The 22617-nt window shown below is 42.2% G+C and overlaps 2 protein-coding genes across 4 annotated transcripts in view; one reads left to right on the top strand and one right to left on the bottom strand.

Annotated features, from left to right (window-relative positions):
• The window catches only part of LOC118149120 (uncharacterized), a 353134-nt gene extending 337470 nt beyond the window's left edge, over window positions 1–15664 (bottom strand). For both annotated transcript variants that reach the window (XR_008477856.2, XM_078355346.1), the window contains exon 1: window positions 15150–15664. Coding sequence is in view for 1 of the 2 variants with exons in the window: in XM_078355346.1 (XP_078211472.1) it covers window positions 15150–15490 (341 nt within the window). In the remaining variant the exon portion in view is untranslated. The remainder of the gene's footprint in view (window positions 1–15149) is intronic.
• Window positions 15478–22617, top strand: part of LOC118149217 (uncharacterized) — a 468469-nt gene continuing 461329 nt past the window's right edge. The window contains exon 1 of one of the 2 annotated variants that reach the window (XR_013529253.1): window positions 15478–15649. The gene's annotated coding sequence lies outside the window, so the exon portion shown is untranslated. The remainder of the gene's footprint in view (window positions 15650–22617) is intronic. The other variant, XR_013529252.1, reaches the window with a different exon arrangement.

Raw genomic sequence — 22617 nt, forward strand, 5'->3', positions numbered from 1 at the left:
ATTGACACCCAATAATCAGAAAAGAGGTAGATGTTTCTGATAATCAAGATATTAACACTGCATTGATGAAGTGTTAAGGTATCCAGAGTGTTATGGGGAAAAAAAACTCAACGTGATGAGGGGAGATATTTGGGGAACTAAAGACAGTGATTATTTACCAATTGGCACTATAAATCTTGCTATTTTAAAAAACTATCATGACTGATGACAAGTACTGGGTGAATATTTCTGCTGATATGCATTTCTCAATTGTCTTTTTGGCCTGAATTGTACAAGACATCTTAAATCTCCACTTCTTCCCATTATTTTGGATACTACCCTCCTCAACCCAGTTATTGTCTCTCATTGTTGGCTTCAATCCTGCTAACCTTGTGGACATCTACCACAGAGACTAGACAGTCGTTTGTTGAAACTGCAAATCAGATCACATCGCTTCCTGGCTGAAGGCTTTCTATCACTTCTTTTGAAGTCAGAATAAAATAAAAACTTTTACTTCACCAGAAAATTCCTGCATAATTTCAACCCGTTTTTTTTTTTTTTTTTGCCAAATTTTACTTCTGCCATTGCCCTCTTGCTCTCTATTATTCAATCACACTCATCTTACTTCTCTTCGTAGATCAAAACAAATGTATTCCTATTCATGAACTTATGCACTGCCTTGTTTCCTTCAATCAACTGTTTCTCTCCTTTAAAGGCTTACCTAAAATGTACAACTCTAAAAAACATAATTTGGAGCAACCCATGAGTTATTTTCTATCACATTGCTGATTATTTCTTTCACATCATTTATCAAAATTTGAAATTATTATTTTACTTTTATATTTTTATTTTTCAGTTTCTATGTTTCTTAAGAGATAATGTAGACAAATTAAGTGGGGGAACTTATATTATTCTTCACAACTCTTCTCCCAATGTATCCACACAGGTAGAACCCCAATAAATTCTTGTTTAATAAAGAAATGTTCCTTATTGATAGTAGAAAAAAACAAATCTTCTCATAACCTCCAAAATAAATTATGGCTTCTTCTTAGCAGATGCTTAAGCTAAGAAAAATAATAAAAATTACGGCTTCTAGTTAGCAGATAGTAAAAGTTGTTATCTTTCTTATTTTTACTTCCAGTACAGATTTTAGCAAGTTTCTAGCATGATAAAGTTATACTTGTGAGAAACAACTGAGCAGATATTAGCAGGGACAGTGAGATAAAAATTAGGACACCTGAAATCTATACACAACATTGATTTTTAAATGGTGCCTAAACTACATGCAATTCTCCTTCACAGGATAATTATTCAGACTGAGTGATTGTTCCATGAATCAAAGTCTATTCATCTGTCCCTAACGCATTGACTTTAAAAATGATTTTGAACAGTTACTGAGATTTATGAAAAAAAAAAAAAAAAAAAAAAAAAAGAGAGAGCCACAGTTCTGTCATAATGTTTAAAGCATTTTTAGCTCTACCCCTTTCTCCTCCATGCTGACTTGAAAAAGAAAAGAAAAAGGACTCACCGGTTAGAAATATACATTTGCATTATTCTACTACCAAGGAAAAGATTTAAAAATCAATTATGTTTGACTTTTTTTTAGCACAAGACAAGTTGATAAATTTTATGGATTGCTTTTGAATAATTCATGTTGGCCACATGGTAGACCCACCTACAGCTAGAGCTGTCTGTGAGCCACTAATTGTTCTCATTTAATCTTGATAATTATTTCATGACATTGATTAATCAGTTTTACAAATGAGAGCTTGAGTTATAGAAAGTTAATTAAATTATTTAATGTTATATACCTCTGAGTAATAGTGATAATTTTTTATGACTTTTGTCAGACTATAAATGCTGTGTCTTATTCATAATAAATTGCTTATTTTTTCACCTATGGATATATGGTAACATGAGTTTTAGTAGTAAGTATTTATTAACTTTTTCCTTTCTTTTTAATATTACTCATCACTAGTCATCCTGTTATTTTAAAAAGAGTTATCTCTGTTAAGTTTGACAAGCATTTAGAACAAAAGAATGTAAGCACTGAAAATGGTCCTTCAAGATAATAACACTTATAGTCCAGTAACAGGAGTATATATTCGTGGGATAATTGAAAAATCAGTGTTCTAAAAGCTATAAAATACATTCCTCATTGTAGTATGTCTACTTTTGAAATGTAATCTGAAAGAAAAATCATAGGATTTTATTGTATTACAATGGAAGAAAATTTTAATTAAATATAAGTATAATATACTAGTCAATAGTCAATAGAGAATTTGTTAAATGAATGATAGAATGTTAGGTAGTCTTGGAAAGCACGCTTTTGAAGAGTACCTGTTTACATAAAAAAAGTTAAATTTTTTTAAATTAATTAGTTTTTTAAATCTTAGTTTCTGGGATACATGTGCACAACACACAGGTTACACAGATATATGTGTGCCATGATAGTTTGCTGCACCTTTCATTGGGAATACAACATTGAACATCCTATAGCAATAAAATCCTAATTTATCACTATGCATGAAACTATATATTAGAGTGAAAAGAACAATCAATATATGTCCAGTTAAAGGTAAATTTTCTAGTTCAACCCCAAATTCTAAAATGGCAGATAATATTTGTGTTTATTTCCTAGATGAATGAGCAAACATTTACATAGAATCACAGACTGACAGAGTTTGAAGAAGCAGAAGCAGTCTTTAATGTTGCCTGAGAAATAGTGGGGAAGGTATGGGGTGGGTCATCCGCCGGAGATGAGAAATAAGATATTAATTCTTTCTCTATCAAGCAGATTCTGGGGGTCATCTGCTGCTGAGATGAGTGGATTAGGCACTGGTGCTGTTGAAGTAACAGGAGTTTCATTAGAAGGATAGTGATTTCTGTGGTTAAACAAAGGACAGGCATGTCCATTAGCACATCTAGCAAGCCTTGTATTGAGTTGGTGCAAAAATACTTGTGGCTTTTGCCACTGAATGTAATGGCTAATCTAGATAAAAGGGAAAAGCACCATGTCCTCATTCCATTTTCACACTTTCCCCAACATAGAGGAAATGAACTAAATGGACCAGCTCTACGGGCTCTGACCCATTCTGTAATATCAAGGCATTTGTCATAAAGAGGTGAACATCTTAATCTTTTATAGGCTGATGGGTACCATACCTATGAATATAGCCTCAGGGTCTGTATCTCTTTTCTGTTTTTTTTTTTCTTTTTGGTTGGGGAAGGGGTTCTGATGGTGGCAGGACATAACTCAGTGGCCCCAGCATAAATAAAAGACAAGAAAGCAACTTGTATTTCAAAGCTTTTGAGAAGAAACAAGGTAGACCCTGGAAATGGATTATTCCAAAGCCTCTTTATTAAGACATTCACTTATATTATAAAACTGTTACCATATGCTATCTTGCACCATTTTTATTTTCTTTTTATATTTATTTATTTTATGACTTTTCTTCAATGTGCATGTTAAGCTTTTGTAATAAGCCAAAATAATTATTAAAAATATCATCCAGTTTTAAAGGTTATTATATTTAGATATACACTAGGTAAAGAATATGCTATACATTAGCTTTCTGAGATCATATTAAGATATTAATGTTTTCTGAAAGCAATGCTCATTTTACACGAGATTATTTGACATTTCAGTCATGCTTATTATCATCCTCTTTATTAAACATTCTCTACTATCATAAACCCTGTTCATATGGAGAGAAAATAAAAATACCTTATTGGACCTTACATTCAAAGAGCTTTGACCTTTATTTTTTAATGAAACTTTTTATTTATCACATGGACTTTTCACATTATTTTTCAGTTGATCTGATTGTGTGATGACCTTTAAAATTTTGTTGATTATAAATCTAGCTCATCACCAATTCATAGGCTTCTGTTTCCCAGGAGAAACACAAATATAAGTAATGAAATAGAAAACAGAGATAGTATTAATAGTAAGTTTTTATATCTACTTGCAATAAATAGGGAAGAAGATCTAAGATCAATAGGTGATTGGAAAATGAGGCAAATGAGTTCAACATAAAGTTTGAAACACAGATGGGTTGACATGAATAATTGTAAGCTCTTACACACATACACAGAGACACAGACACACATACAAACACACACACACAGATATATAGACACACACACAGAGACACACAGACACATAGAAGTTGGTTAATTTTCAGGTATATTTCAAAGGAATACTTTGAGAAGGTAGAGTAAGATAATTTTTAATATTAATTACAATAATGCTATTGAGTGATTTTAATAATTTAGAAAGGCAAAATATGTTGTCTTTAGAAAACAATGACTTTTTAATTGAGACATAAACAATGATTTATGCTAATTGGACCATGTGTTTAATATTTTAACCCTAATTATAACAGAGATCATTTGATGCATACAGATATTCTGAGCAGTAACAACACATTGTTAAATTTTTATTTAAAAACTTATTAGAACTAATAAAATTAGTAAAGATGCAGAATACAAAATCAACATATAAAAACTCATTGCATCTGCTGTACAGAAGCTATTTAGTTTGATGTAGTCCCATTTATTTATTTTGATTTTTGGAACCTAAGCTTTTCATGTGATATTTGTGAAGTATTGCTTAAGTCAATCTTCTTTTCTAGGCAAAAAGGCAACCTAAGGATTTAGAAAATTATCTGTAAATCATATATCTTATTAATGCTTAATATTAAAAATTTGTAAGTAACTCACACAACTCAAAAGCATGAAAACATAATGCAATCTAAAAAAGTCACAGGACCTGAATAAACTTTTATGCACAGAAGACAAAAATGGCTGACAAGTATATGAAAATATGCTCAATATCACTAATTATTAAAAAAATGCATGTCAAAACCATTATAAACTGATTACCTCATGCCAGTTGGGAAAAAAGATGAGAGAGAAGAGAACACTTGTACACTGTTGGTGAGAATGTAGGTTGGTACAGCCAGTATGTAAAACAGTATAGAGTTTCCTGACAAAAGTTAAAATATAACTAACCATATGAATCAGCAATCCCTCTGTTGTGTCTATACCAAAGGCAAATGAAATAATCACCTTTTAAAGATATCAGCATTCCTGTATTATTGTCAATAGCCAACATATGGAAACAACTTAAGTGTCCACTGACAGATGAATGGATAAAGAAACTATGACATGTATACATATACGAATTATTATTCAGCATTTAAAATGTGGAGATCCTGTCATTTAGCACATGGATAAACCTAAATTATATTATACTAAGTGAAATAAGCCAGACAGACACAGAAAGAAAAACATTGCATGACCTCACTAGTTTGTGGAACATCAAAAATAAAAAATTCAAATATAAAAATATGAAGACTAAGACAGTGGGTACTATGAGTAAGGTTGGGAAGGATATGAGAAGATGTAATTCGAAGAATACAAAGTAGCAGAAAGTAGAATAAATATGGCTTAGATATACATTATATATGTGTATATATATATCATTGTATACATTAGATTTAACATACAATAAAAGGACTATAGTTAATTGTATGTATTTTTTAATAAATGTATATATTTAGCTGTTCTTCAACAACAACAAAAATGGGTAACTATGTGAGATGATAAACATGGTAATTTGCTTCAATATGATAACTGTCTATATATGTATCAAACATGATGTTGTATACTTTAAATATACACAATAACATTTATTTTAAAGTTAATAGGAAAAAGAATGTAAAACATATCATTAGTAGTTATTTTGTACTGACTACCTGCTGAAATAGTAACATTTTTGACATATTGGGCTAAATATATAAAATATCTTGATATATTAGATTTAATAAATAGACTCTTAAAACCTTAAAAAATCTGTTTTCTTATACTAACAATAAATTATTTGAAAAACATTTTAAGAAAACTATTCCATTTACACTATCAAGAAAAAAATAAAATATTTAGTAATAAACTCTATTCAGGAAGTTAAAGACTTGCTTACTGAAAACTAAAAAACTCCAATGAAAGAAATAAAACAAGGCACAAAGAAATGGAAAGATATCTCATGTTCACAAATGTGGAAGATAATATTGTTAAAGTACAAATACTACCAAAGCAATCTAAATATTGACCCTTATCAGAGACCCAATGACATTTTTTAGAGAATTTGGAAAAACAATTACAGCATTCACATAAAAACACAAAACACTGCCAATAAGCAAATCAATCTTGACAAAGAACAAAGCTAGAGGCACCACACTTCCTGATTTAAAAATATACTACAATCCTAAGCAATCAAAACCGTTTGATACTAATATAAAGACAGATATATAGACAAAACAGAATAGAGAGCCCAGAAATAAATCCATTCATATATAGTCAACTGATCTTTGAAAAATGTGTCAAGAATACACAATAGAGAAAAGATTGTCTCCTGAACAAAAGATGTTGGAAAAAATAGACAAATGCAAAAGGATAAAATTGGACACAACTACAAATAATAAACTCAGTATGAATTAAAGATGTAAGATCTAAAACATGAAACTCTTAAAAAACGTGGGGGAAAGGTTTATGACATTGGTTTTTGCAATGTCAGATACAACACCAATATCACAGTCAACGAAATAAAAAATAAACAAATGAAGGCACTTCAAACTAAAGTTTCTGCACGGCAATGAAAACACAACCTATGGAATGGGAAAAAGTATTTGCAAACAGAAAAGCTGGTAAGAGGTTAATCTTCAAAATATATAAGCAACTCCTAAAACACAATAGTAACCCCGCCAACACAAATAACTCAATAAAAAATAGGCAAAGGATCTTAATATTTTCCAAAGACAACATACAAATAAACAAGAAGTATATAAGAAATCTTACATGTTACTCTTCATCAGATAAATGCAAAGCAAAACCACAATGAGATACTACACCAGCCCTGTCTAGATGGCCCTAATCAGACTAGACAAGTAACTCAGGGTGGAAATGTTGGGAAATTTTCTTTTTCTCTGGAAAACTCTATCAGCAAGAGTTTTGGTTACAAGATAAAATTCCTTGCACAACCAGTGGTGTGCAATTGTAATATTGGGGTTTAGGGGTTCAGGGTACCCTTGGCTTCTCTGAGAGGATGTTTCTCCAGGTGCTTGATCTCCTGCTCTCTTAAGAATGAGAGGGGACCAGGGCACAGGGTGCAGGGCGCAGTAAATGCTGGACTTAAGAAGTGTTGTAGAAAGGAATTTTATTTAGGTAGAGAGAAAAAGGAGGAGAAAGAAAGAAACGCTAACTTTTACACTGAGTGAGAGAAAAGCTACTCTCACACTGAGGGAGCAGGTTTCCAGAGGGGGAAAAAAGAGAATGAAAGCGTCTCTCACACTAAGTGAGAGAATCCAGAAAGATGGAATCCAGGAGAGGAAAGCAGCTTCCACACTGAGAGGAAGGGAATAGAGAGTTGGAGTTTAGGAGGGAAGACAGGTTTCCACGAGAGAGTGTGGAAGGGGGACTCCAGAGGGGAAATCCAGGAGAGAGAAAGATGGCTTCCATGAAGGGAATGTTCCTGGAAGGAGACCCAAACACGGAGTCCAAAGGGGTGTGGAACAAGGGGGCTTCTAACCTGCGAGGAAGCCCCACCTTCTCCAAGACCCCTGGCCAATGAAAGGAGTTCCTTATAACTTCCACTGGAGTGACTGACTCTTAGATTCTTCCTGAGCCCATGAAATTTAAACATAAACCATTAAATCTCCTGGATGGAGAGAGATGGGAGGGGGGCATGGTGCTGGGAAGTTCTTGCCCTTAAAACTACCTCCCCCCGTGGACCTGGAAACAGAACACCTTCCCAGCCCCCAACAACAGGAAAGCCCAACTTCTGTTGGAATTACTGATGTCCATTGTTTTTTAACTGCTTCCTGCTGAAATGGCGCATACAAGGAGCCCTGAATTTGAGGTTTCCTCCAGAGGGGAGCTTTTCAGGGGTACAGGTTGATTTAGAGGTTTACAACAGAGCTTATGAGCAAAGGACATCTGAGGTTTTAGCAGCAGGAATATCTGTGACCTTATTGTTCCAGAAGAAGTAAATGTGACAAGGTGGTTAAAGATGAGAGGCCCAGAGGCCAACAAACATAAAATGGTTATAAAGGAGACTGGGAAAGAATAGAGCCAGGACAGTCAGTTGCTAAACAAGCTTCACAATACTGCTCCTTGAAGGTTTTAGCCCTGTGTTTGATTCCTGAGTTCTATCTTTAAAACAACACTTAACTGGTTTACAAAACAGCAGCATTTTTTTCATAGAAAGAGGCAGGTTCTATTCCCACTATGAAAAGGGTAATTGGAGTCTGAGAGATAGCAAAGTTGAGGGTTATAGTCCTATCAATGCCAGGATATAAATTAGACTTATGAGTGGTAACTTCCCTGAGGATCTTGTTGGAAAAGTAGGTGTAGATTTTTTAATGGCTCACAGGGATAAGGAAGGGTTGTCTTTTGGAACTTCAGGCTGCGGAGTGGAGGGTTTATGACTTTCTTAAGGAGGTGGTCAAGGCTTTAGCCAAGGCTGATGAATCCATGAGTTAATTTTTACCACCTTAACTGCCACTGGGGCAGACAGAGTACTGAACTGGTCCTCCTAGGGTGGGCCTACACAGGGAGAGTTTAAGGGGAGAGAATTAACAAGCACCAAGTCTTTAGGGCAGGAGAGAAATACCCAGAAGGCCATGCAGTGCTGAGGAGAACACTGGCTTCCTGGACCTCTATGGTCAGCTTCACCTGCGGCTCTGTGAGGGTGACGGCCCGTGCTGGCAGTGGCTTCAGACACCCTTAGTTCTGCCATTGGGTCATTTGGTCAGACACCTCAGGCCCTGAAAACCGGGGAGTGTGCTTTCCAGTGATTCCCTTGGCACAGCGGGCATGGACAAGCTGGTGGTTTATTCCTTTGATGACAGTTTCTTGTAAAATGTCCCTTTAGACCGCACTGGTAACAAGCTTTGCCAGACTGGCGGCTAACCCGAGCCTTTTCCTTATTTGAACCCCTGGGGTCTGCTTGCCTAAAAGCCATGACTAGGGCAGCAGCCTTTCTTTGATGACTGTTCTTTTTAGCCTGTTTCTCCTGGTTTCTATTATAAAACACCAAGGTTGCCTATTTAGTAATGATTTTAGGCTCTGTTCTGGCCTTGAGGCCAGTTTCCGCCAGTTTCTGGAGCTCTCACCTGATACTTGTTGCTGATTGAGTAATAAACTTGTTCTTTAGTATTAACCGACCCTTAATGGAGTCTGGCGACAAGGAGGTGAACTGTTTTAAGGCCTTCCCCAATTGCTTAAGGAAAGATGTTGGGGTATTTTTTCTGCTCTTTGGGGGTTAGGTTTTCCACTTAGCAGGGGGTAATTCGGCCACGCTGTCTGGCCGTGAAAAATGAGCGTTGTTTTTTTTTAAAGACTGTGTGTTAAATTGGTTTTAATTTTCCAGTATACACCTTAATGGGGACTGGAGCTTGGGAAGACTGGCACTCATCTGAAATTGAATACAAAGAATGCCAGCATTCCCAGTAAAAGAAATTACAGCCGCTTCAACCTAAGGCGTTTCTTAGGTAAAACAGGCACTGAAATGAAACGTTTTTCAGTCAGAACCCGGCATTTTGTGTGCCCAGTATGCGTGATTTACTTTATTAGAGGGCTGTCTGCGTACTGGGTTTTAGTTGGGACCTACCAGCATGATAGGACCCAGGCTCACCATCTGCATGACCTCCAGGGACCACTATACAGGCATGAAGGGACGCTTGGGTTGAGTGGTTCCTGCCAAGGGGTCCTTGAACCAGGCCAGTGAGGCTCAGGAGCTGGGTACCAATGTTCCCCAGCCAAAGCCCAATTCACATGGGCCGATTTATAAAACCGCCACAGAAGGGTAAACTTCTAGGAAGGGGCCATTAGAGCACACACTTTAAAGAAGGCCGGCCATGTGGCTGAGGACAGAACAATACCCTCAGGACCCGGGCCTCCTCTCCCCTAACCCGTCTTCCCTTGTAGGAAAGTGCCCTTAAGGACCCTCAGGACTCCGGCCTCCTCTCCCCTAACCCACCTTCCCTTGTAGGAAAGTGCCCTTAAGGACCCTCAGGACCCGGCCTCCTCTCCCCTAACCCGTCTTCCCTTGTAGGTAAGTGCCCTTAAGGACCCTCAGGACCCGGGCCTCCTCTCCCCTAACCCGTCTTCCCTTGTAGGAAAGTGCCCTTAAGGACCCTCAGGACCCGGCCTCCTCTCCCCTAACCCGTCTTCCCTTGTAGGTAAGTGCCCTTAAGGACCCTCAGGACCCGGGTCTCCTCTCCCCTAACCCACCTTCCCTTGTAGGAAAATGCCCTTAAGGACCCTCAGGACCCGGGCCTCCTCTCCCCTAACCCGTCTTCCCTTGCAGGAAAATGTCCTTAAGGACCCTCAGGACCCCGGCCTCCTCTCCCCTAACCCACCTTCCCTTGTAGGAAAATGTCCTTAAGGACCCTCAGGACCCGGGCCTCCTCTCCCCTAACCCGTCTTCCCTTGTAGGAAAATGCCCTTAAGGACCCTCAGGACCCGGGCCTCCTCTCCCCTAACCCACCTTCCCTTGTAGGAAAATGCCCTTAAGGACCCTCAGGACCCGGGTCTCCTCTCCCCTAACCCATCTTCCCTTGTAGGAAAATGCCCTTAAGGACCCTCAGGACCCGGGCCTCCTCTCCCCTAACCCGTCTTCCCTTGTAGGAAAATGCCCTTAAGGACCCTCAGGACCGGGGCCTCCTCTCCCCTAACCCCCCTTCCCTTGTAGGAAAATGCCCTTAAGGACCCTCAGGACCCGGGCCTCCCCTCCCCTAACCCACCTTCCCTTGTAGGAAAATGCCCTTAAGGACCCTCAGGACCCGGGTCTCCTCTCCCCTAACCCACCTTCCCTTGTAGGAAAATGCCCTTAAGGACCCTCAGGACCCGGGTCTCCTCTCCCCTAACCCGTCTTCCCTTGTAGGAAAATGTCCTTAAGGACCCTCAGGACCCGGGCCTCCTCTCCCCTAACCCACCTTCCCTTGTAGGAAAATGTCCTTAAGGACCCTCAGGACCCGGGTCTCCTCTCCCCTAACCCGTCTTCCCTTGTAGGAAAATGTCCTTAAGGACCCTCAGGACCCGGCCTCCTCTCCCCTAACCCACCTTCCCTTGTAGGAAAATGCCCTTAAGGACCCTCAGGACCCGGCCTCCTCTCCCCTAACCCACCTTCCCTTGTAGGAAAATGTCCTTAAGGACCCTCAGGACCCGGGTCTCCTCTCCCCTAACCCACCTTCCCTTGTAGGAAAATGCCCTTAAGGACCCTCAGGACCCGGGTCTCCTCTCCCCTAACCCGTCTTCCCTTGTAGGAAAATGTCCTTAAGGACCCTCAGGACCCGGCCTCCTCTCCCCTAACCCACCTTCCCTTGTAGGAAAATGCCCTTAAGGACCCTCAGGACCCGGCCTCCTCTCCCCTAACCCACCTTCCCTTGTAGGAAAATGCCCTTAAGGACCCTCAGGACCGGGGCCTCCTCTCCCCTAACCCACCTTCCCTTGTAGGAAAATGCCCTTAAGGACCCTCAGGACCCGGGCCTCCTCTCCCCTAACCCGTCTTCCCTTGCAGTGCCCTTAAGGACCCTCAGGACCCGGGCCTCCTCTCCCCTAACCCGTCTTCCCTTGTAGGAAAATGCCCTTAAGGACCCTCAGGACCGGGGCCTCCTCTCCCCTAACCCACCTTCCCTTGTAGGAAAATGCCCTTAAGGACCCTCAGGACCCGGGTCTCCTCTCCCCTAACCCACCTTCCCTTGTAGGAAAATGCCCTTAAGGACCCTCAGGACCCGGGCCTCCCCTCCCCTAACCCACCTTCCCTTGCAGGAAAATGTCCTTAAGGACCCTCAGGACCCGGGTCTCCTCTCCCCTAACCCACCTTCTCTTGCAGGAAAATGTCCTTAAGGACCCTCAGGACCCGGGTCTCCTCTCCCCTAACCCGTCTTCCCTTGTAGGAAAATGCCCTTAAGGACCCTCAGGACCCGGGCCTCGTCTCCCCTAACCCACCTTCCCTTGTAGGAAAATGCCCTTAAGGACCCTCAGGACCCGGGCCTCCTCTCCCCTAACCCACCTTCCCTTGTAGGAAAATGCCCTTAAGGACCCTCAGGACCCGGCCTCCTCTCCCCTAACCCACCTTCCCTTGTAGGAAAATGTCCTTAAGGACCCTCAGGACCCGGGCCTCCTCTCCCCTAACCCACCTTCCCTTGTAGGAAAATGTCCTTAAGGACCCTCAGGACCCGGGCCTCCTCTCCCCTAACCCACCTTCCCTTGTAGGAAAATGCTCTTAAGGACCCTCAGGACCCGGGCCTCCTCTCCCCTAACCCACCTTCCCTTGTAGGAAAATGCCCTTAAGGACCCTCAGGACCCGGGTCTCCTCTCCCCTAACCCACCTTCCCTTGTAGGAAAATGTCCTTAAGGACCCTCAGGACCCGGGCCTCCTCTCCCCTAACCCACCTTCCCTTGTAGGAAAATGTCCTTAAGGACCCTCAGGACCCGGGCCTCCTCTCCCCTAACCCACCTTCTCTTGCAGGAAAATGCCCTTAAGGACCCTCAGGACCGGGGCCTCCTCTCCCCTAACCCACCTTCCCTTGTAGGAAAGTGCCCTTAAGGACCCTCAGGACCCGGGCCTCCTCTCCCCTAACCCACCTTCCCTTGCAGGAAAATGCCCTTAAGGACCCTCAGGACCAGGCCTCCTCTCCCCTAACCCATCTTCCCTTGTAGGAAAATGCCCTTAAGGACCCTCAGGACCCGGGCCTCCTCTCCCCTAACCCGTCTTCCCTTGTAGGAAAATGTCCTTAAGGACCCTCAGGACCCGGCCTCCTCTCCCCTAACCCACCTTCCCTTGTAGGAAAATGTCCTTAAGGACCCTCAGGACCGGGGCCTCCTCTCCCCTAACCCACCTTCCCTTGTAGGAAAATGTCCTTAAGGACCCTCAGGACCCGGGTCTCCTCTCCCCTAACCCACCTTCTCTTGCAGGAAAATGTCCTTAAGGACCCTCAGGACCCGGGTCTCCTCTCCCCTAACCCGTCTTCCCTTGTAGGAAAATGCCCTTAAGGACCCTCAGGACCCGGGCCTCGTCTCCCCTAACCCACCTTCCCTTGTAGGAAAATGCCCTTAAGGACCCTCAGGACCCGGGCCTCCTCTCCCCTAACCCACCTTCCCTTGTAGGAAAATGCCCTTAAGGACCCTCAGGACCCGGCCTCCTCTCCCCTAACCCACCTTCCCTTGTAGGAAAATGTCCTTAAGGACCCTCAGGACCCGGGCCTCCTCTCCCCTAACCCACCTTCCCTTGTAGGAAAATGTCCTTAAGGACCCTCAGGACCCGGGCCTCCTCTCCCCTAACCCACCTTCCCTTGTAGGAAAATGCTCTTAAGGACCCTCAGGACCCGGGCCTCCTCTCCCCTAACCCACCTTCCCTTGTAGGAAAATGCCCTTAAGGACCCTCAGGACCCGGGTCTCCTCTCCCCTAACCCACCTTCCCTTGTAGGAAAATGTCCTTAAGGACCCTCAGGACCCGGGCCTCCTCTCCCCTAACCCACCTTCCCTTGTAGGAAAATGTCCTTAAGGACCCTCAGGACCCGGGCCTCCTCTCCCCTAACCCACCTTCTCTTGCAGGAAAATGCCCTTAAGGACCCTCAGGACCGGGGCCTCCTCTCCCCTAACCCACCTTCCCTTGTAGGAAAGTGCCCTTAAGGACCCTCAGGACCCGGGCCTCCTCTCCCCTAACCCACCTTCCCTTGCAGGAAAATGCCCTTAAGGACCCTCAGGACCAGGCCTCCTCTCCCCTAACCCATCTTCCCTTGTAGGAAAATGCCCTTAAGGACCCTCAGGACCCGGGCCTCCTCTCCCCTAACCCGTCTTCCCTTGTAGGAAAATGTCCTTAAGGACCCTCAGGACCCGGCCTCCTCTCCCCTAACCCACCTTCCCTTGTAGGAAAATGTCCTTAAGGACCCTCAGGACCGGGGCCTCCTCTCCCCTAACCCACCTTCCCTTGTAGGAAAATGCCCTTAAGGACCCTCAGGACCCGGGTCTCCTCTCCCCTAACCCACCTTCCCTTGTAGGAAAATGTCCTTAAGGACCCTCAGGACCCGGGCCTCCTCTCCCCTAACCCACCTTCCCTTGTAGGAAAATGTCCTTAAGGACCCTCAGGACCCGGGCCTCCTCTCCCCTAACCCACCTTCTCTTGCAGGAAAATGCCCTTAAGGACCCTCAGGACCGGGGCCTCCTCTCCCCTAACCCACCTTCCCTTGTAGGAAAGTGCCCTTAAGGACCCTCAGGACCCGGGCCTCCTCTCCCCTAACCCACCTTCCCTTGCAGGAAAATGCCCTTAAGGACCCTCAGGACCAGGCCTCCTCTCCCCTAACCCATCTTCCCTTGTAGGAAAATGCCCTTAAGGACCCTCAGGACCCGGGCCTCCTCTCCCCTAACCCGTCTTCCCTTGTAGGAAAATGTCCTTAAGGACCCTCAGGACCCGGCCTCCTCTCCCCTAACCCACCTTCCCTTGTAGGAAAATGTTCTTAAGGACCCTCAGGACCCGGGCCTCGTCTCCCCTAACCCACCTTCCCTTGTAGGAAAATGTTCTTAAGGACCCTCAGGACCCGGGTCTCCTCTCCCCTAACCCACCTTCCCTTGTAGGAAAATGTCCTTAAGGACCCTCAGGACCCGGGCCTCCTCTCCCCTAACCCACCTTCCCTTGTAGGAAAATGTCCTTAAGGACCCTCAGGACCCGGGCCTCCTCTCCCCTAACCCGTCTTCCCTTGCAGTGCCCTTAAGGACCCTCAGGACCCGGGTCTCCTCTCCCCTAACCCACCTTCCCTTGTAGGAAAATGCCCTTAAGGACCCTCAGGACCCGGGTCTCCTCTCCCCTAACCCGTCTTCCCTTGTAGGAAAATGTCCTTAAGGACCCTCAGGACCCGGGCCTCCTCTCCCCTAACCCACCTTCCCTTGTAGGAAAATGTCCTTAAGGACCCTCAGGACCGGGTCTCCTCTCCCCTAACCCACCTTCCCTTGTAGGAAAATGTCCTTAAGGACCCTCAGGACCGGGCCTCCTCTCCCCTAACCCACCTTCCCTTGCCAGGGTGACCCCGCCAGAACCAGGTGAGCCGCTGCCCACACAGGGACCCGCGGCCAACAGGCCAACGTCCTGGGGAAGCGCTTCTTACCCTGCTGCCTGGGACGGGAGAACGCAGGAGAGGCTGGAGAAGGCCCGGGAGAGGCTGCAGAACGCCGGGGAGAGGCCTGGAGAACGCCCGGGAGAGGCTGGAGAACGCCCGGGAGAGGCTGCAGAACGCCCGGGAGAGGCTGCAGAACGCCCGGGAGAGGCTGCAGAACGCCCGGGAGAGGCCTGCAGAACGCCCGGGAGGCTGGAGAAGGCCCGGGAGAGGCTGGATAACACCTGGGAGGCCTGACAGAACCGTGCCTCAGGCCGTGGCGCTCGGCCCCCTGCAGACTTCAGCTGAACCTGCCCCTCCCCGTTGTTTTTCTCTGACCAGACTCTGCGCATGCGCGGTTCTGCCCCCGGGGCTGGGCTGTTCCTCGCCAGCAATGAGCAGAGACTGGGGAGTGCTCGCCCTTTCCACCCCACAGGCTTCGGCAGCTTTTGGTCCCAGAGATAATATCCGAAGGATAGAGAAGGAGAGGAACGCTGAGAGAGAGCTTGGAGGTAAAAAACTGCGCTTTTAACTTTGGTTGGGTCGGGCCTCTGAGGCGCGTGCTCAGGTTCCCCTCAGCCCTGCCCGGCTGCGCCTTCAGGAGATTTTTAAAGAGACAGGACAATGGGGCCGGTTTTACTCACGATTTTAACTTTCTTTCTCTGGCTGTACCCCTCTTCTGGCCGTACCCCTTTTTTGTGTACCCCTCTTCTGGCTGGCTCGCCAAATGTAATATTGGGGTTTAGGGGTTCAGGGTGCCCTTGGTTTCCCTGAGAGGACGTTTCTCCAGGTGCTTGGTCTCCTGCCCTCTTAAGAATGAGAGGAGACCAGGGCGCAGTAAATGTCGGACTTAGGAAGTGTTGGATAAAGGGATTTTATTTAGGTAGAGAGAGACACAGCTGACTCTCACACCGAGTGAGAGAATCCAGAAAGATGGAACCCAGGACAGGAAAGCAGCTTCCACACTGAGTGGAAGGGAATAGAGAGATGGAGTTTAGGGGGGAAGACAGGCTTCCACGAGAGAGTGTGGAAGGGGACTCCAGAGGGGAAATCCAGGAGAGGGAAAGACGGCTTCCACCAAGGGGGTGTTCCTGGGAGGGACCCAAACATGGAGGCCGAAGGGGTGTGGAAGAAGGGGGCTTCTAACCTGGGAGGAACCCCGCCTTCTCCAAGACCCCAGGCCAATGAAAGGAGTTCCTCAGAACTTCCGCTGGAGTGACTGACTCTTAGTTTCTTCCCTAGACCATAAAATTCAAATATAAACCATTAAATCTCCTGGATGGAGAGAGATGGGAGGGGGGCATGGCTCTGGGAAGTTCTTGCTCTTAAAACTACGACCCGTGTGGACCCGGAAAGAGAACAGCTTCCCTCAGAATGATAGTTTACATCGAATTCAGCTATGCAAACTGTTCTTTGTAGTTCTTCCTAATTCGTGATACAAGTTTCCACATTATATAAGTTATATGGAAGATACTGAAAGTTGTTTATGAGGAAGCCATGATATCCTGAAGAAGTAGGTTTCTATTTATATTTTTCCACCATGGACAGTTCCTTTTACATTACTTTTTTTCTTGTATCTCTTCCTTGTGTTGTGTGGGTATTTCTTACTCATTGTTTTATTTGGGCTATTAATCACTTGGAAATTGCATGTATTTCAATTTTCGTCTTTTCGTCTGTGACTATTATGGTGTCTTGATTCACAGAAGCTGTGTTTGGTTCTATAATTCATGGTTTCCTTAATAATGTTTTATGCCAAGCTTTTAAAAGTCCTTTCTTCCCCTAAAGTCATAAAGATATTCTCCTATGTAAGTATTTGAAAAACTGTTTTTTTTTGCATTTACATCATTAATACAATTAATCCTTGTGTATGGAGGAGGAGGACATTTATTTTCCATGTGGATAAACAATTGTCTCAATTATTAAATTGTGTACTCATGCCCATTTGTCTGCAATGACATGTTTGTAATATACCAAGTTTTCATAAAAGCATGTGTTTATTTCTAAGTTCCCCATGTTCTGTTTAGCCCATTTATTATATCTGTTTTAATAATATTGTGTTATTTTTCATAATAGTCATGAGATGTTTTGAAATCTGATAAGACAGTATGCACACTTTTTTCTTCATAAACTTTTTGGATATATTTGCTCTCATGCTTTTTCACATAGATTTATTTTGTCAAGTTCAACAACAACCAAAAAAGCCTATTAGTAATTTTTCAAGAATTTCAATGAAGTTTTACACTGATTTGGAAAGAATGGATATTTATATAATACTGTGCCATCTTTTCACTTTGAGGGATCTTCTTTAATGCCTGTTAATAAATTAATATCTTTTTTTTTCTACGTAAAGGTGACATAGATACATCCCTAGGCAAATGATAGACTTGGCTGTGATTTTAAACATTATGTTTTAACATATTCCACTTTACAACTGCTTCTTGCTTGTATAAATCAAGCAACTCTGCTGAACTTTGTAGTAGTATTGTACATTTGCAGATTTTCTTGGGTTTTCATGTATACAATTATATTGCAAAAAAAGACAAAATTATTCCTTTTAAAGTCTTAGTTTTATTGATTTTTTTCCCTTGATCCACCATACTGGATAGGAGCTCCAGCAAAGTGTTGGGAAAAAGTTATGTCTCTGTTTCTGACTTTTTAAAAGTATTTTTTACATTGTTCTATTATGAATTATGCACACTATCGGTTTATGTATTTATTTTATTTATTTTTATCATTAGCTTTTGATTATTGTGTAACAAATTACCACATACTTAGTGGCTTAAAACAACACATATTTATTATCTCACAGTTTCTGTGGGCCAGAAGTTCAGCATGGTTTAGCTTTGTCTTCTGCTGAGGGTCTCATAAGAGTAAACTCAAGGTATGAGCTGGCCACATCCCCAACTAGAGGCGACACTGAAGAAAAAGTCGTCTTCCATTCTCATTCGGGTTGTTGGCAGAATTTAGCTCCTTAGAATTGTGGAACTGAAGCCCTCACTTTTTTGCTGGCTGACAGCTGAGCACTGCTCTTGGTCTGGCTCTAGGGTCCCTGCTGCAGGCTTTCCAAATTAGATCTCTTCATGAAGGAATGGTCCAGTCTTTCAAAGGCTCACCCGGGTTGCCCCATCTCCTCAAGATAATCCCGTTTCCTAACTTCAAAGTAAACCAATTTAGAACCTGAATTACATCTACATCAGTGAAATTCCTTCACCTGTGTTAAAAAGTAAATTAATAACAAGTCGTTTTGTTTTCCATAATAAAAGTCTCTAGCTGTGAGTTGTGGGCTTGCCTGTAGTACCAGCTGCTGTTCAGGATGCTGAGGTGGGAGAATATGGAGCTCAGGAGTCGGAGTTGGAGGCTGCAGTGTGTGATGATTGTGCCCCTGGACACCAGCCTGGGTGTCAGAGTGAGACCCCATCTCTAAACAAGTTAACAAATAAGTAAATGGTCCTAGCCATAGTCATGGATAGAGAATTATACAAAGGTGTGTATCCAAGGGACCAGGAGGAGTATTGAGGTCCAATGTAGAATCTGCCACTACAACATTATTTGCTAAATTAATATCATCCTTTTTCAATTCTTCGTTTGTCCTACTTTTAAGTATATTTATGTTTATATTTATTACTCAATAGTGAAAACCATAAGGCCATAGCCTTGAAGTAAATCTTGAAATTGGAGAGTATAAATTCTTTAGATTTGTGCTTTTGCAAATTTGAACTTTTTTTTTTTTGCATTTTCACATACATTTTAGCTGATTATTTTTTATAGATACCTCTCGTATTCTCTGACTTCATTAAACTTTATTTCTGGTGTCTTTATGGTGGGATTATTAGGACTTTCTATGTACACAATCAAGTTGTCTGAGAATAAAGACAGCTTTTAGTTTTCTTTTCCAATGTGCATGTGTTTGATTCATTTTCCCATCTAGTAAATTGTTTAGATTTTTCCATTGTTGATTAGAAGAGGCGATGGTAGAAATCCCTGCCTTCTGCAAAATCATAGAGAAAACTAAAATTAGTTTTTCAGCTGTAAGTAAGTTATTGGTAGGTTTTTTTTTTTTTAAATCATTCTCTGTATCAGATTAGGAATTTCCTCTCTACTACTAGCTTGCAGAGAGCTTTTTAGCATAAACAATGCCGAATTTGGCCATATGTGATTTTCTGGATCAACTGGGATCATTATGTGTTTTGTTTCCTTTCTTCTGCACATATAATATAGTTTTACTTTTGAATATTAAAGCAACCCAGCAGTCCTGTTATAAAATCCATTTCATTATGTTATATTGTCTTTTAATATATTACTTGAATCATATTTGCTACGTTTGTTAAAATGTATTACAGTACTGCATCTATGTTTGGGAGAAATAGTTGACTGTGGTTTTTTTCTTGTTTGCTCATGTAACACTGTTTTCATCAAATGGCGTGGAAGTATTCATACCTTCTCTATTTTCTGAAAGGGTTTTTATTAAATTGGTGTTCTTTTCTCTTTAAATCTTTGGTAAAAATTTACCAGTGAATTTATCTATGCTTGGTAACAATAAACTTAGAAATTGAAGTAGGCATTCACTCAATTTTGCTGTTTTAATTATATTTGATGAAAGTAAATAATTATTTATTGCAGCTCCTTTTTGTGGATTCTAATGTATTCTGTCAAATAAAAGGGTCAGTTTTTGTTCTTTAGGGAGGGTATAGTTTTGTTGGACTTAAAATCAATATTTTTGGGTTTAATTGCATAATCAATAATCACATTTCAGGGTTTAAAAGTGATTGGGGGCTAGGTATGGTGTCTCAAGCCTTTAATCCCAGCATATTGGGAGGCTGAGGTGGGCAGATCTTGAGTCCAGGAGTTTGAGACCAGGCTGGCCAACAGGGTGAAATACCATCTCTACTGAAAATACAAAATTAGCTGGGCATGTTGGTGCCTGCTTCTAATCCCAGATACTCAGGAGACTGAGGCATGAGAATTGCTAAACTTGGCAGGGTAGGTTGCAGTGAGCCGAGATCACGCCACTGCACTCCAGCCTGGGCTAGAGAGTGAAACTCCTTCTCAAAGAAATAAAAAATAATTAAAAATTAAAAAAAAAATAATTGTGAAACTATTAGGAAGGTAACATTTAGTAGAATATTGATATTTCATGCTAAGTTTACAGGTAAAGCAATAACCAAAGTTTTAGAACTACACAAAGAATATAGAGAGTACAGAAAGCAAACAAGTTTGTAGGAGTGATAAGTTCTTTCTTTTTTTTTTTTGAGATGGAGTTTCGCTCTTGTTACCCAGGCTGGAGTACAATGGCGCGATCTCAGCTCACCGCAACCTCCACCTCCTGGGTTCAGGCAGTTCTCCTGCCTCAGCCTCCCGAGTAGCTGGGATTACAGGCACGCGCCACCGTGCCCAGCTAATTTTTTGTATCTTTAGTAGAGACGGGGTTTCACCATGTTGACCAGGATGGTCTCTATCTGTTGACCTCGTGATCCACCCGCCTCGGCCTCCCAAAGTGCTGGGATTACAGGCTTGAGCCACCGCGCCCGGCCGATAAATTCTTAAAGATTAATCTTTCCTACATACAGTCAGATAACTGTGTGTCACTTTAAATAAGCAACCATATATTCATTTGTATAAAAATTTACTTAATAGTTTAATCAACTGTTTTCTAATTATATAATTTGTATATATAAATTTCTTTAACATGTATACATCTGTGTGTGTATATGTATGTCTGTGTTTGTGTGTGTGTGTGATTGTATGAAAAGGTTTTTTTTTTTTGAGACGGAGTTTCGCTCTTGTTACCCAGGCTGGAGTGCAATGGTGCGATCTCGACTCACTGCAACCTCTGCTTCCTGGGTTCAGGAGATTCTCCTGCCTCAGCCTCCCGAGTAGCTGGGATTACAGGCACGCACCACCGTGCCCAGCTAATTTTTTGTATTTTTAGTAGAGACAGGGTTTCACTATGTTGACCAGGATGGTCTCGATCTCTCGACCTCGTGATCCACCCGTCTCGGCCTCCCAAAGTGCTGGGATTACAGGCTTGAGCCGCCGCGCCCGGCCGATTGTATGAAAAGGTTTATCTGAACATATCCCAAAATTACAGTACACATTCCCAGTGCCATTACTCATGGCAGCTTGATGACACATTGTGAAATGCTCACAGTGTTTATTAGTGAGAACCCTAAGTACATTAGAGTGACAGTGCAGACATCCTCAAACACCGTATTGAAGAAGGCCAGATTTTGTTCTTTAGATTATGGGACTAGGTGTGGTGTCTCAAGCCTTTAATCCCAGCACATTGTGAGGCTGAGGTGAGCAGATCCTTGAGTCTAGTTTGAAACCAGGCTGGCCAACAGGGCGAAACACCATCTCTACTGAAAATACAAAATTAGCTGGGCATGTTGGTGCATGCTTGTAATCCCAGATATTATTGCAGCACTTGATGTTGATCCACCAAATTTAGTCTACAGGAGTTTGGCAAACATAGAAGTATGCTTTAAAATGACTGATTATGAGAGGATAGATTAGAAGAATGACTAGATGGTGAGAATTCTGCCAGGCATGCAGGTAGGAAGCTACTATAAAATCTTGTTTTTTTATGACACAGACTTAAGTTAACTTGTTGATTATAATGACAGTAAAAATTATTAACTTAGGTTCAGTTTTATTTGCTTCAAGACAAGAAATTTAATAGTGAAATATATTGTTTCTATAGTACTCATGATTTAACACGACATGAAAAACGAGTGGTTAAGATAGATATTTTATATTGCAAATCCACAGAAAGTCAATTTTATCTGAATTTTCTTAAAGCCAAGAGGAAATATGCCTGCTAAAATAATTTGCATTTTGTCAAGGAATTTTTTTTTTTTTTAGATGGAGTCTCGCTCTGTCACCCAGGCTGGAATTCAGTGGCATGATCTCAGCTCACTACAACCTCCGTCTCCCAGGTTCGAGCAATTCTTCTTCCTCAGCTTCCTGAATAGCTGGGACTACAGGCACCCACCAACATGCCTGGCTAATTTTTGTATTTTTAGTAGAAACAGTATTTCACCATGTTGTGTTGGCCATACTGGTCTTGAATTCCTGACCTCATGATCCACCCACCTGGGCCTCCCAAAGTGCTGGGATTACAGGCATGTGTCACCACACCCAGTCGCCAAGAAATATTTTTAAAACTATGGTTATATGTAATTTCTACAATTAAAAAAATATATAATAAAAATCTTTGTGATTTGAAAGACATCGAGTAAACTAGTTACAGTAAAAAGTAATTTATCAAATGTCTGGGAACAATTTTGAAGACATATGCAACATCTATATAAAGAAACTAGAGACTTTTGCAGAAGATCTTGATTTGAATAATCACATTTTAGGACTTAAAAATGCAACTATTCTAAAGATGTCATTTACTCTTAATTAAGATATAAATTTAATGAAATTCCAATAAGAATGCGAAGAAGAAACTTTTATTTTGAGGCATTCTAAAGTGAAG

The sequence above is a fragment of the Callithrix jacchus genome, chromosome 18 (genome assembly GCF_049354715.1).
Source record: "Callithrix jacchus isolate 240 chromosome 18, calJac240_pri, whole genome shotgun sequence".
NCBI classification, from domain to species: domain Eukaryota; kingdom Metazoa; phylum Chordata; class Mammalia; order Primates; family Cebidae; genus Callithrix; species Callithrix jacchus.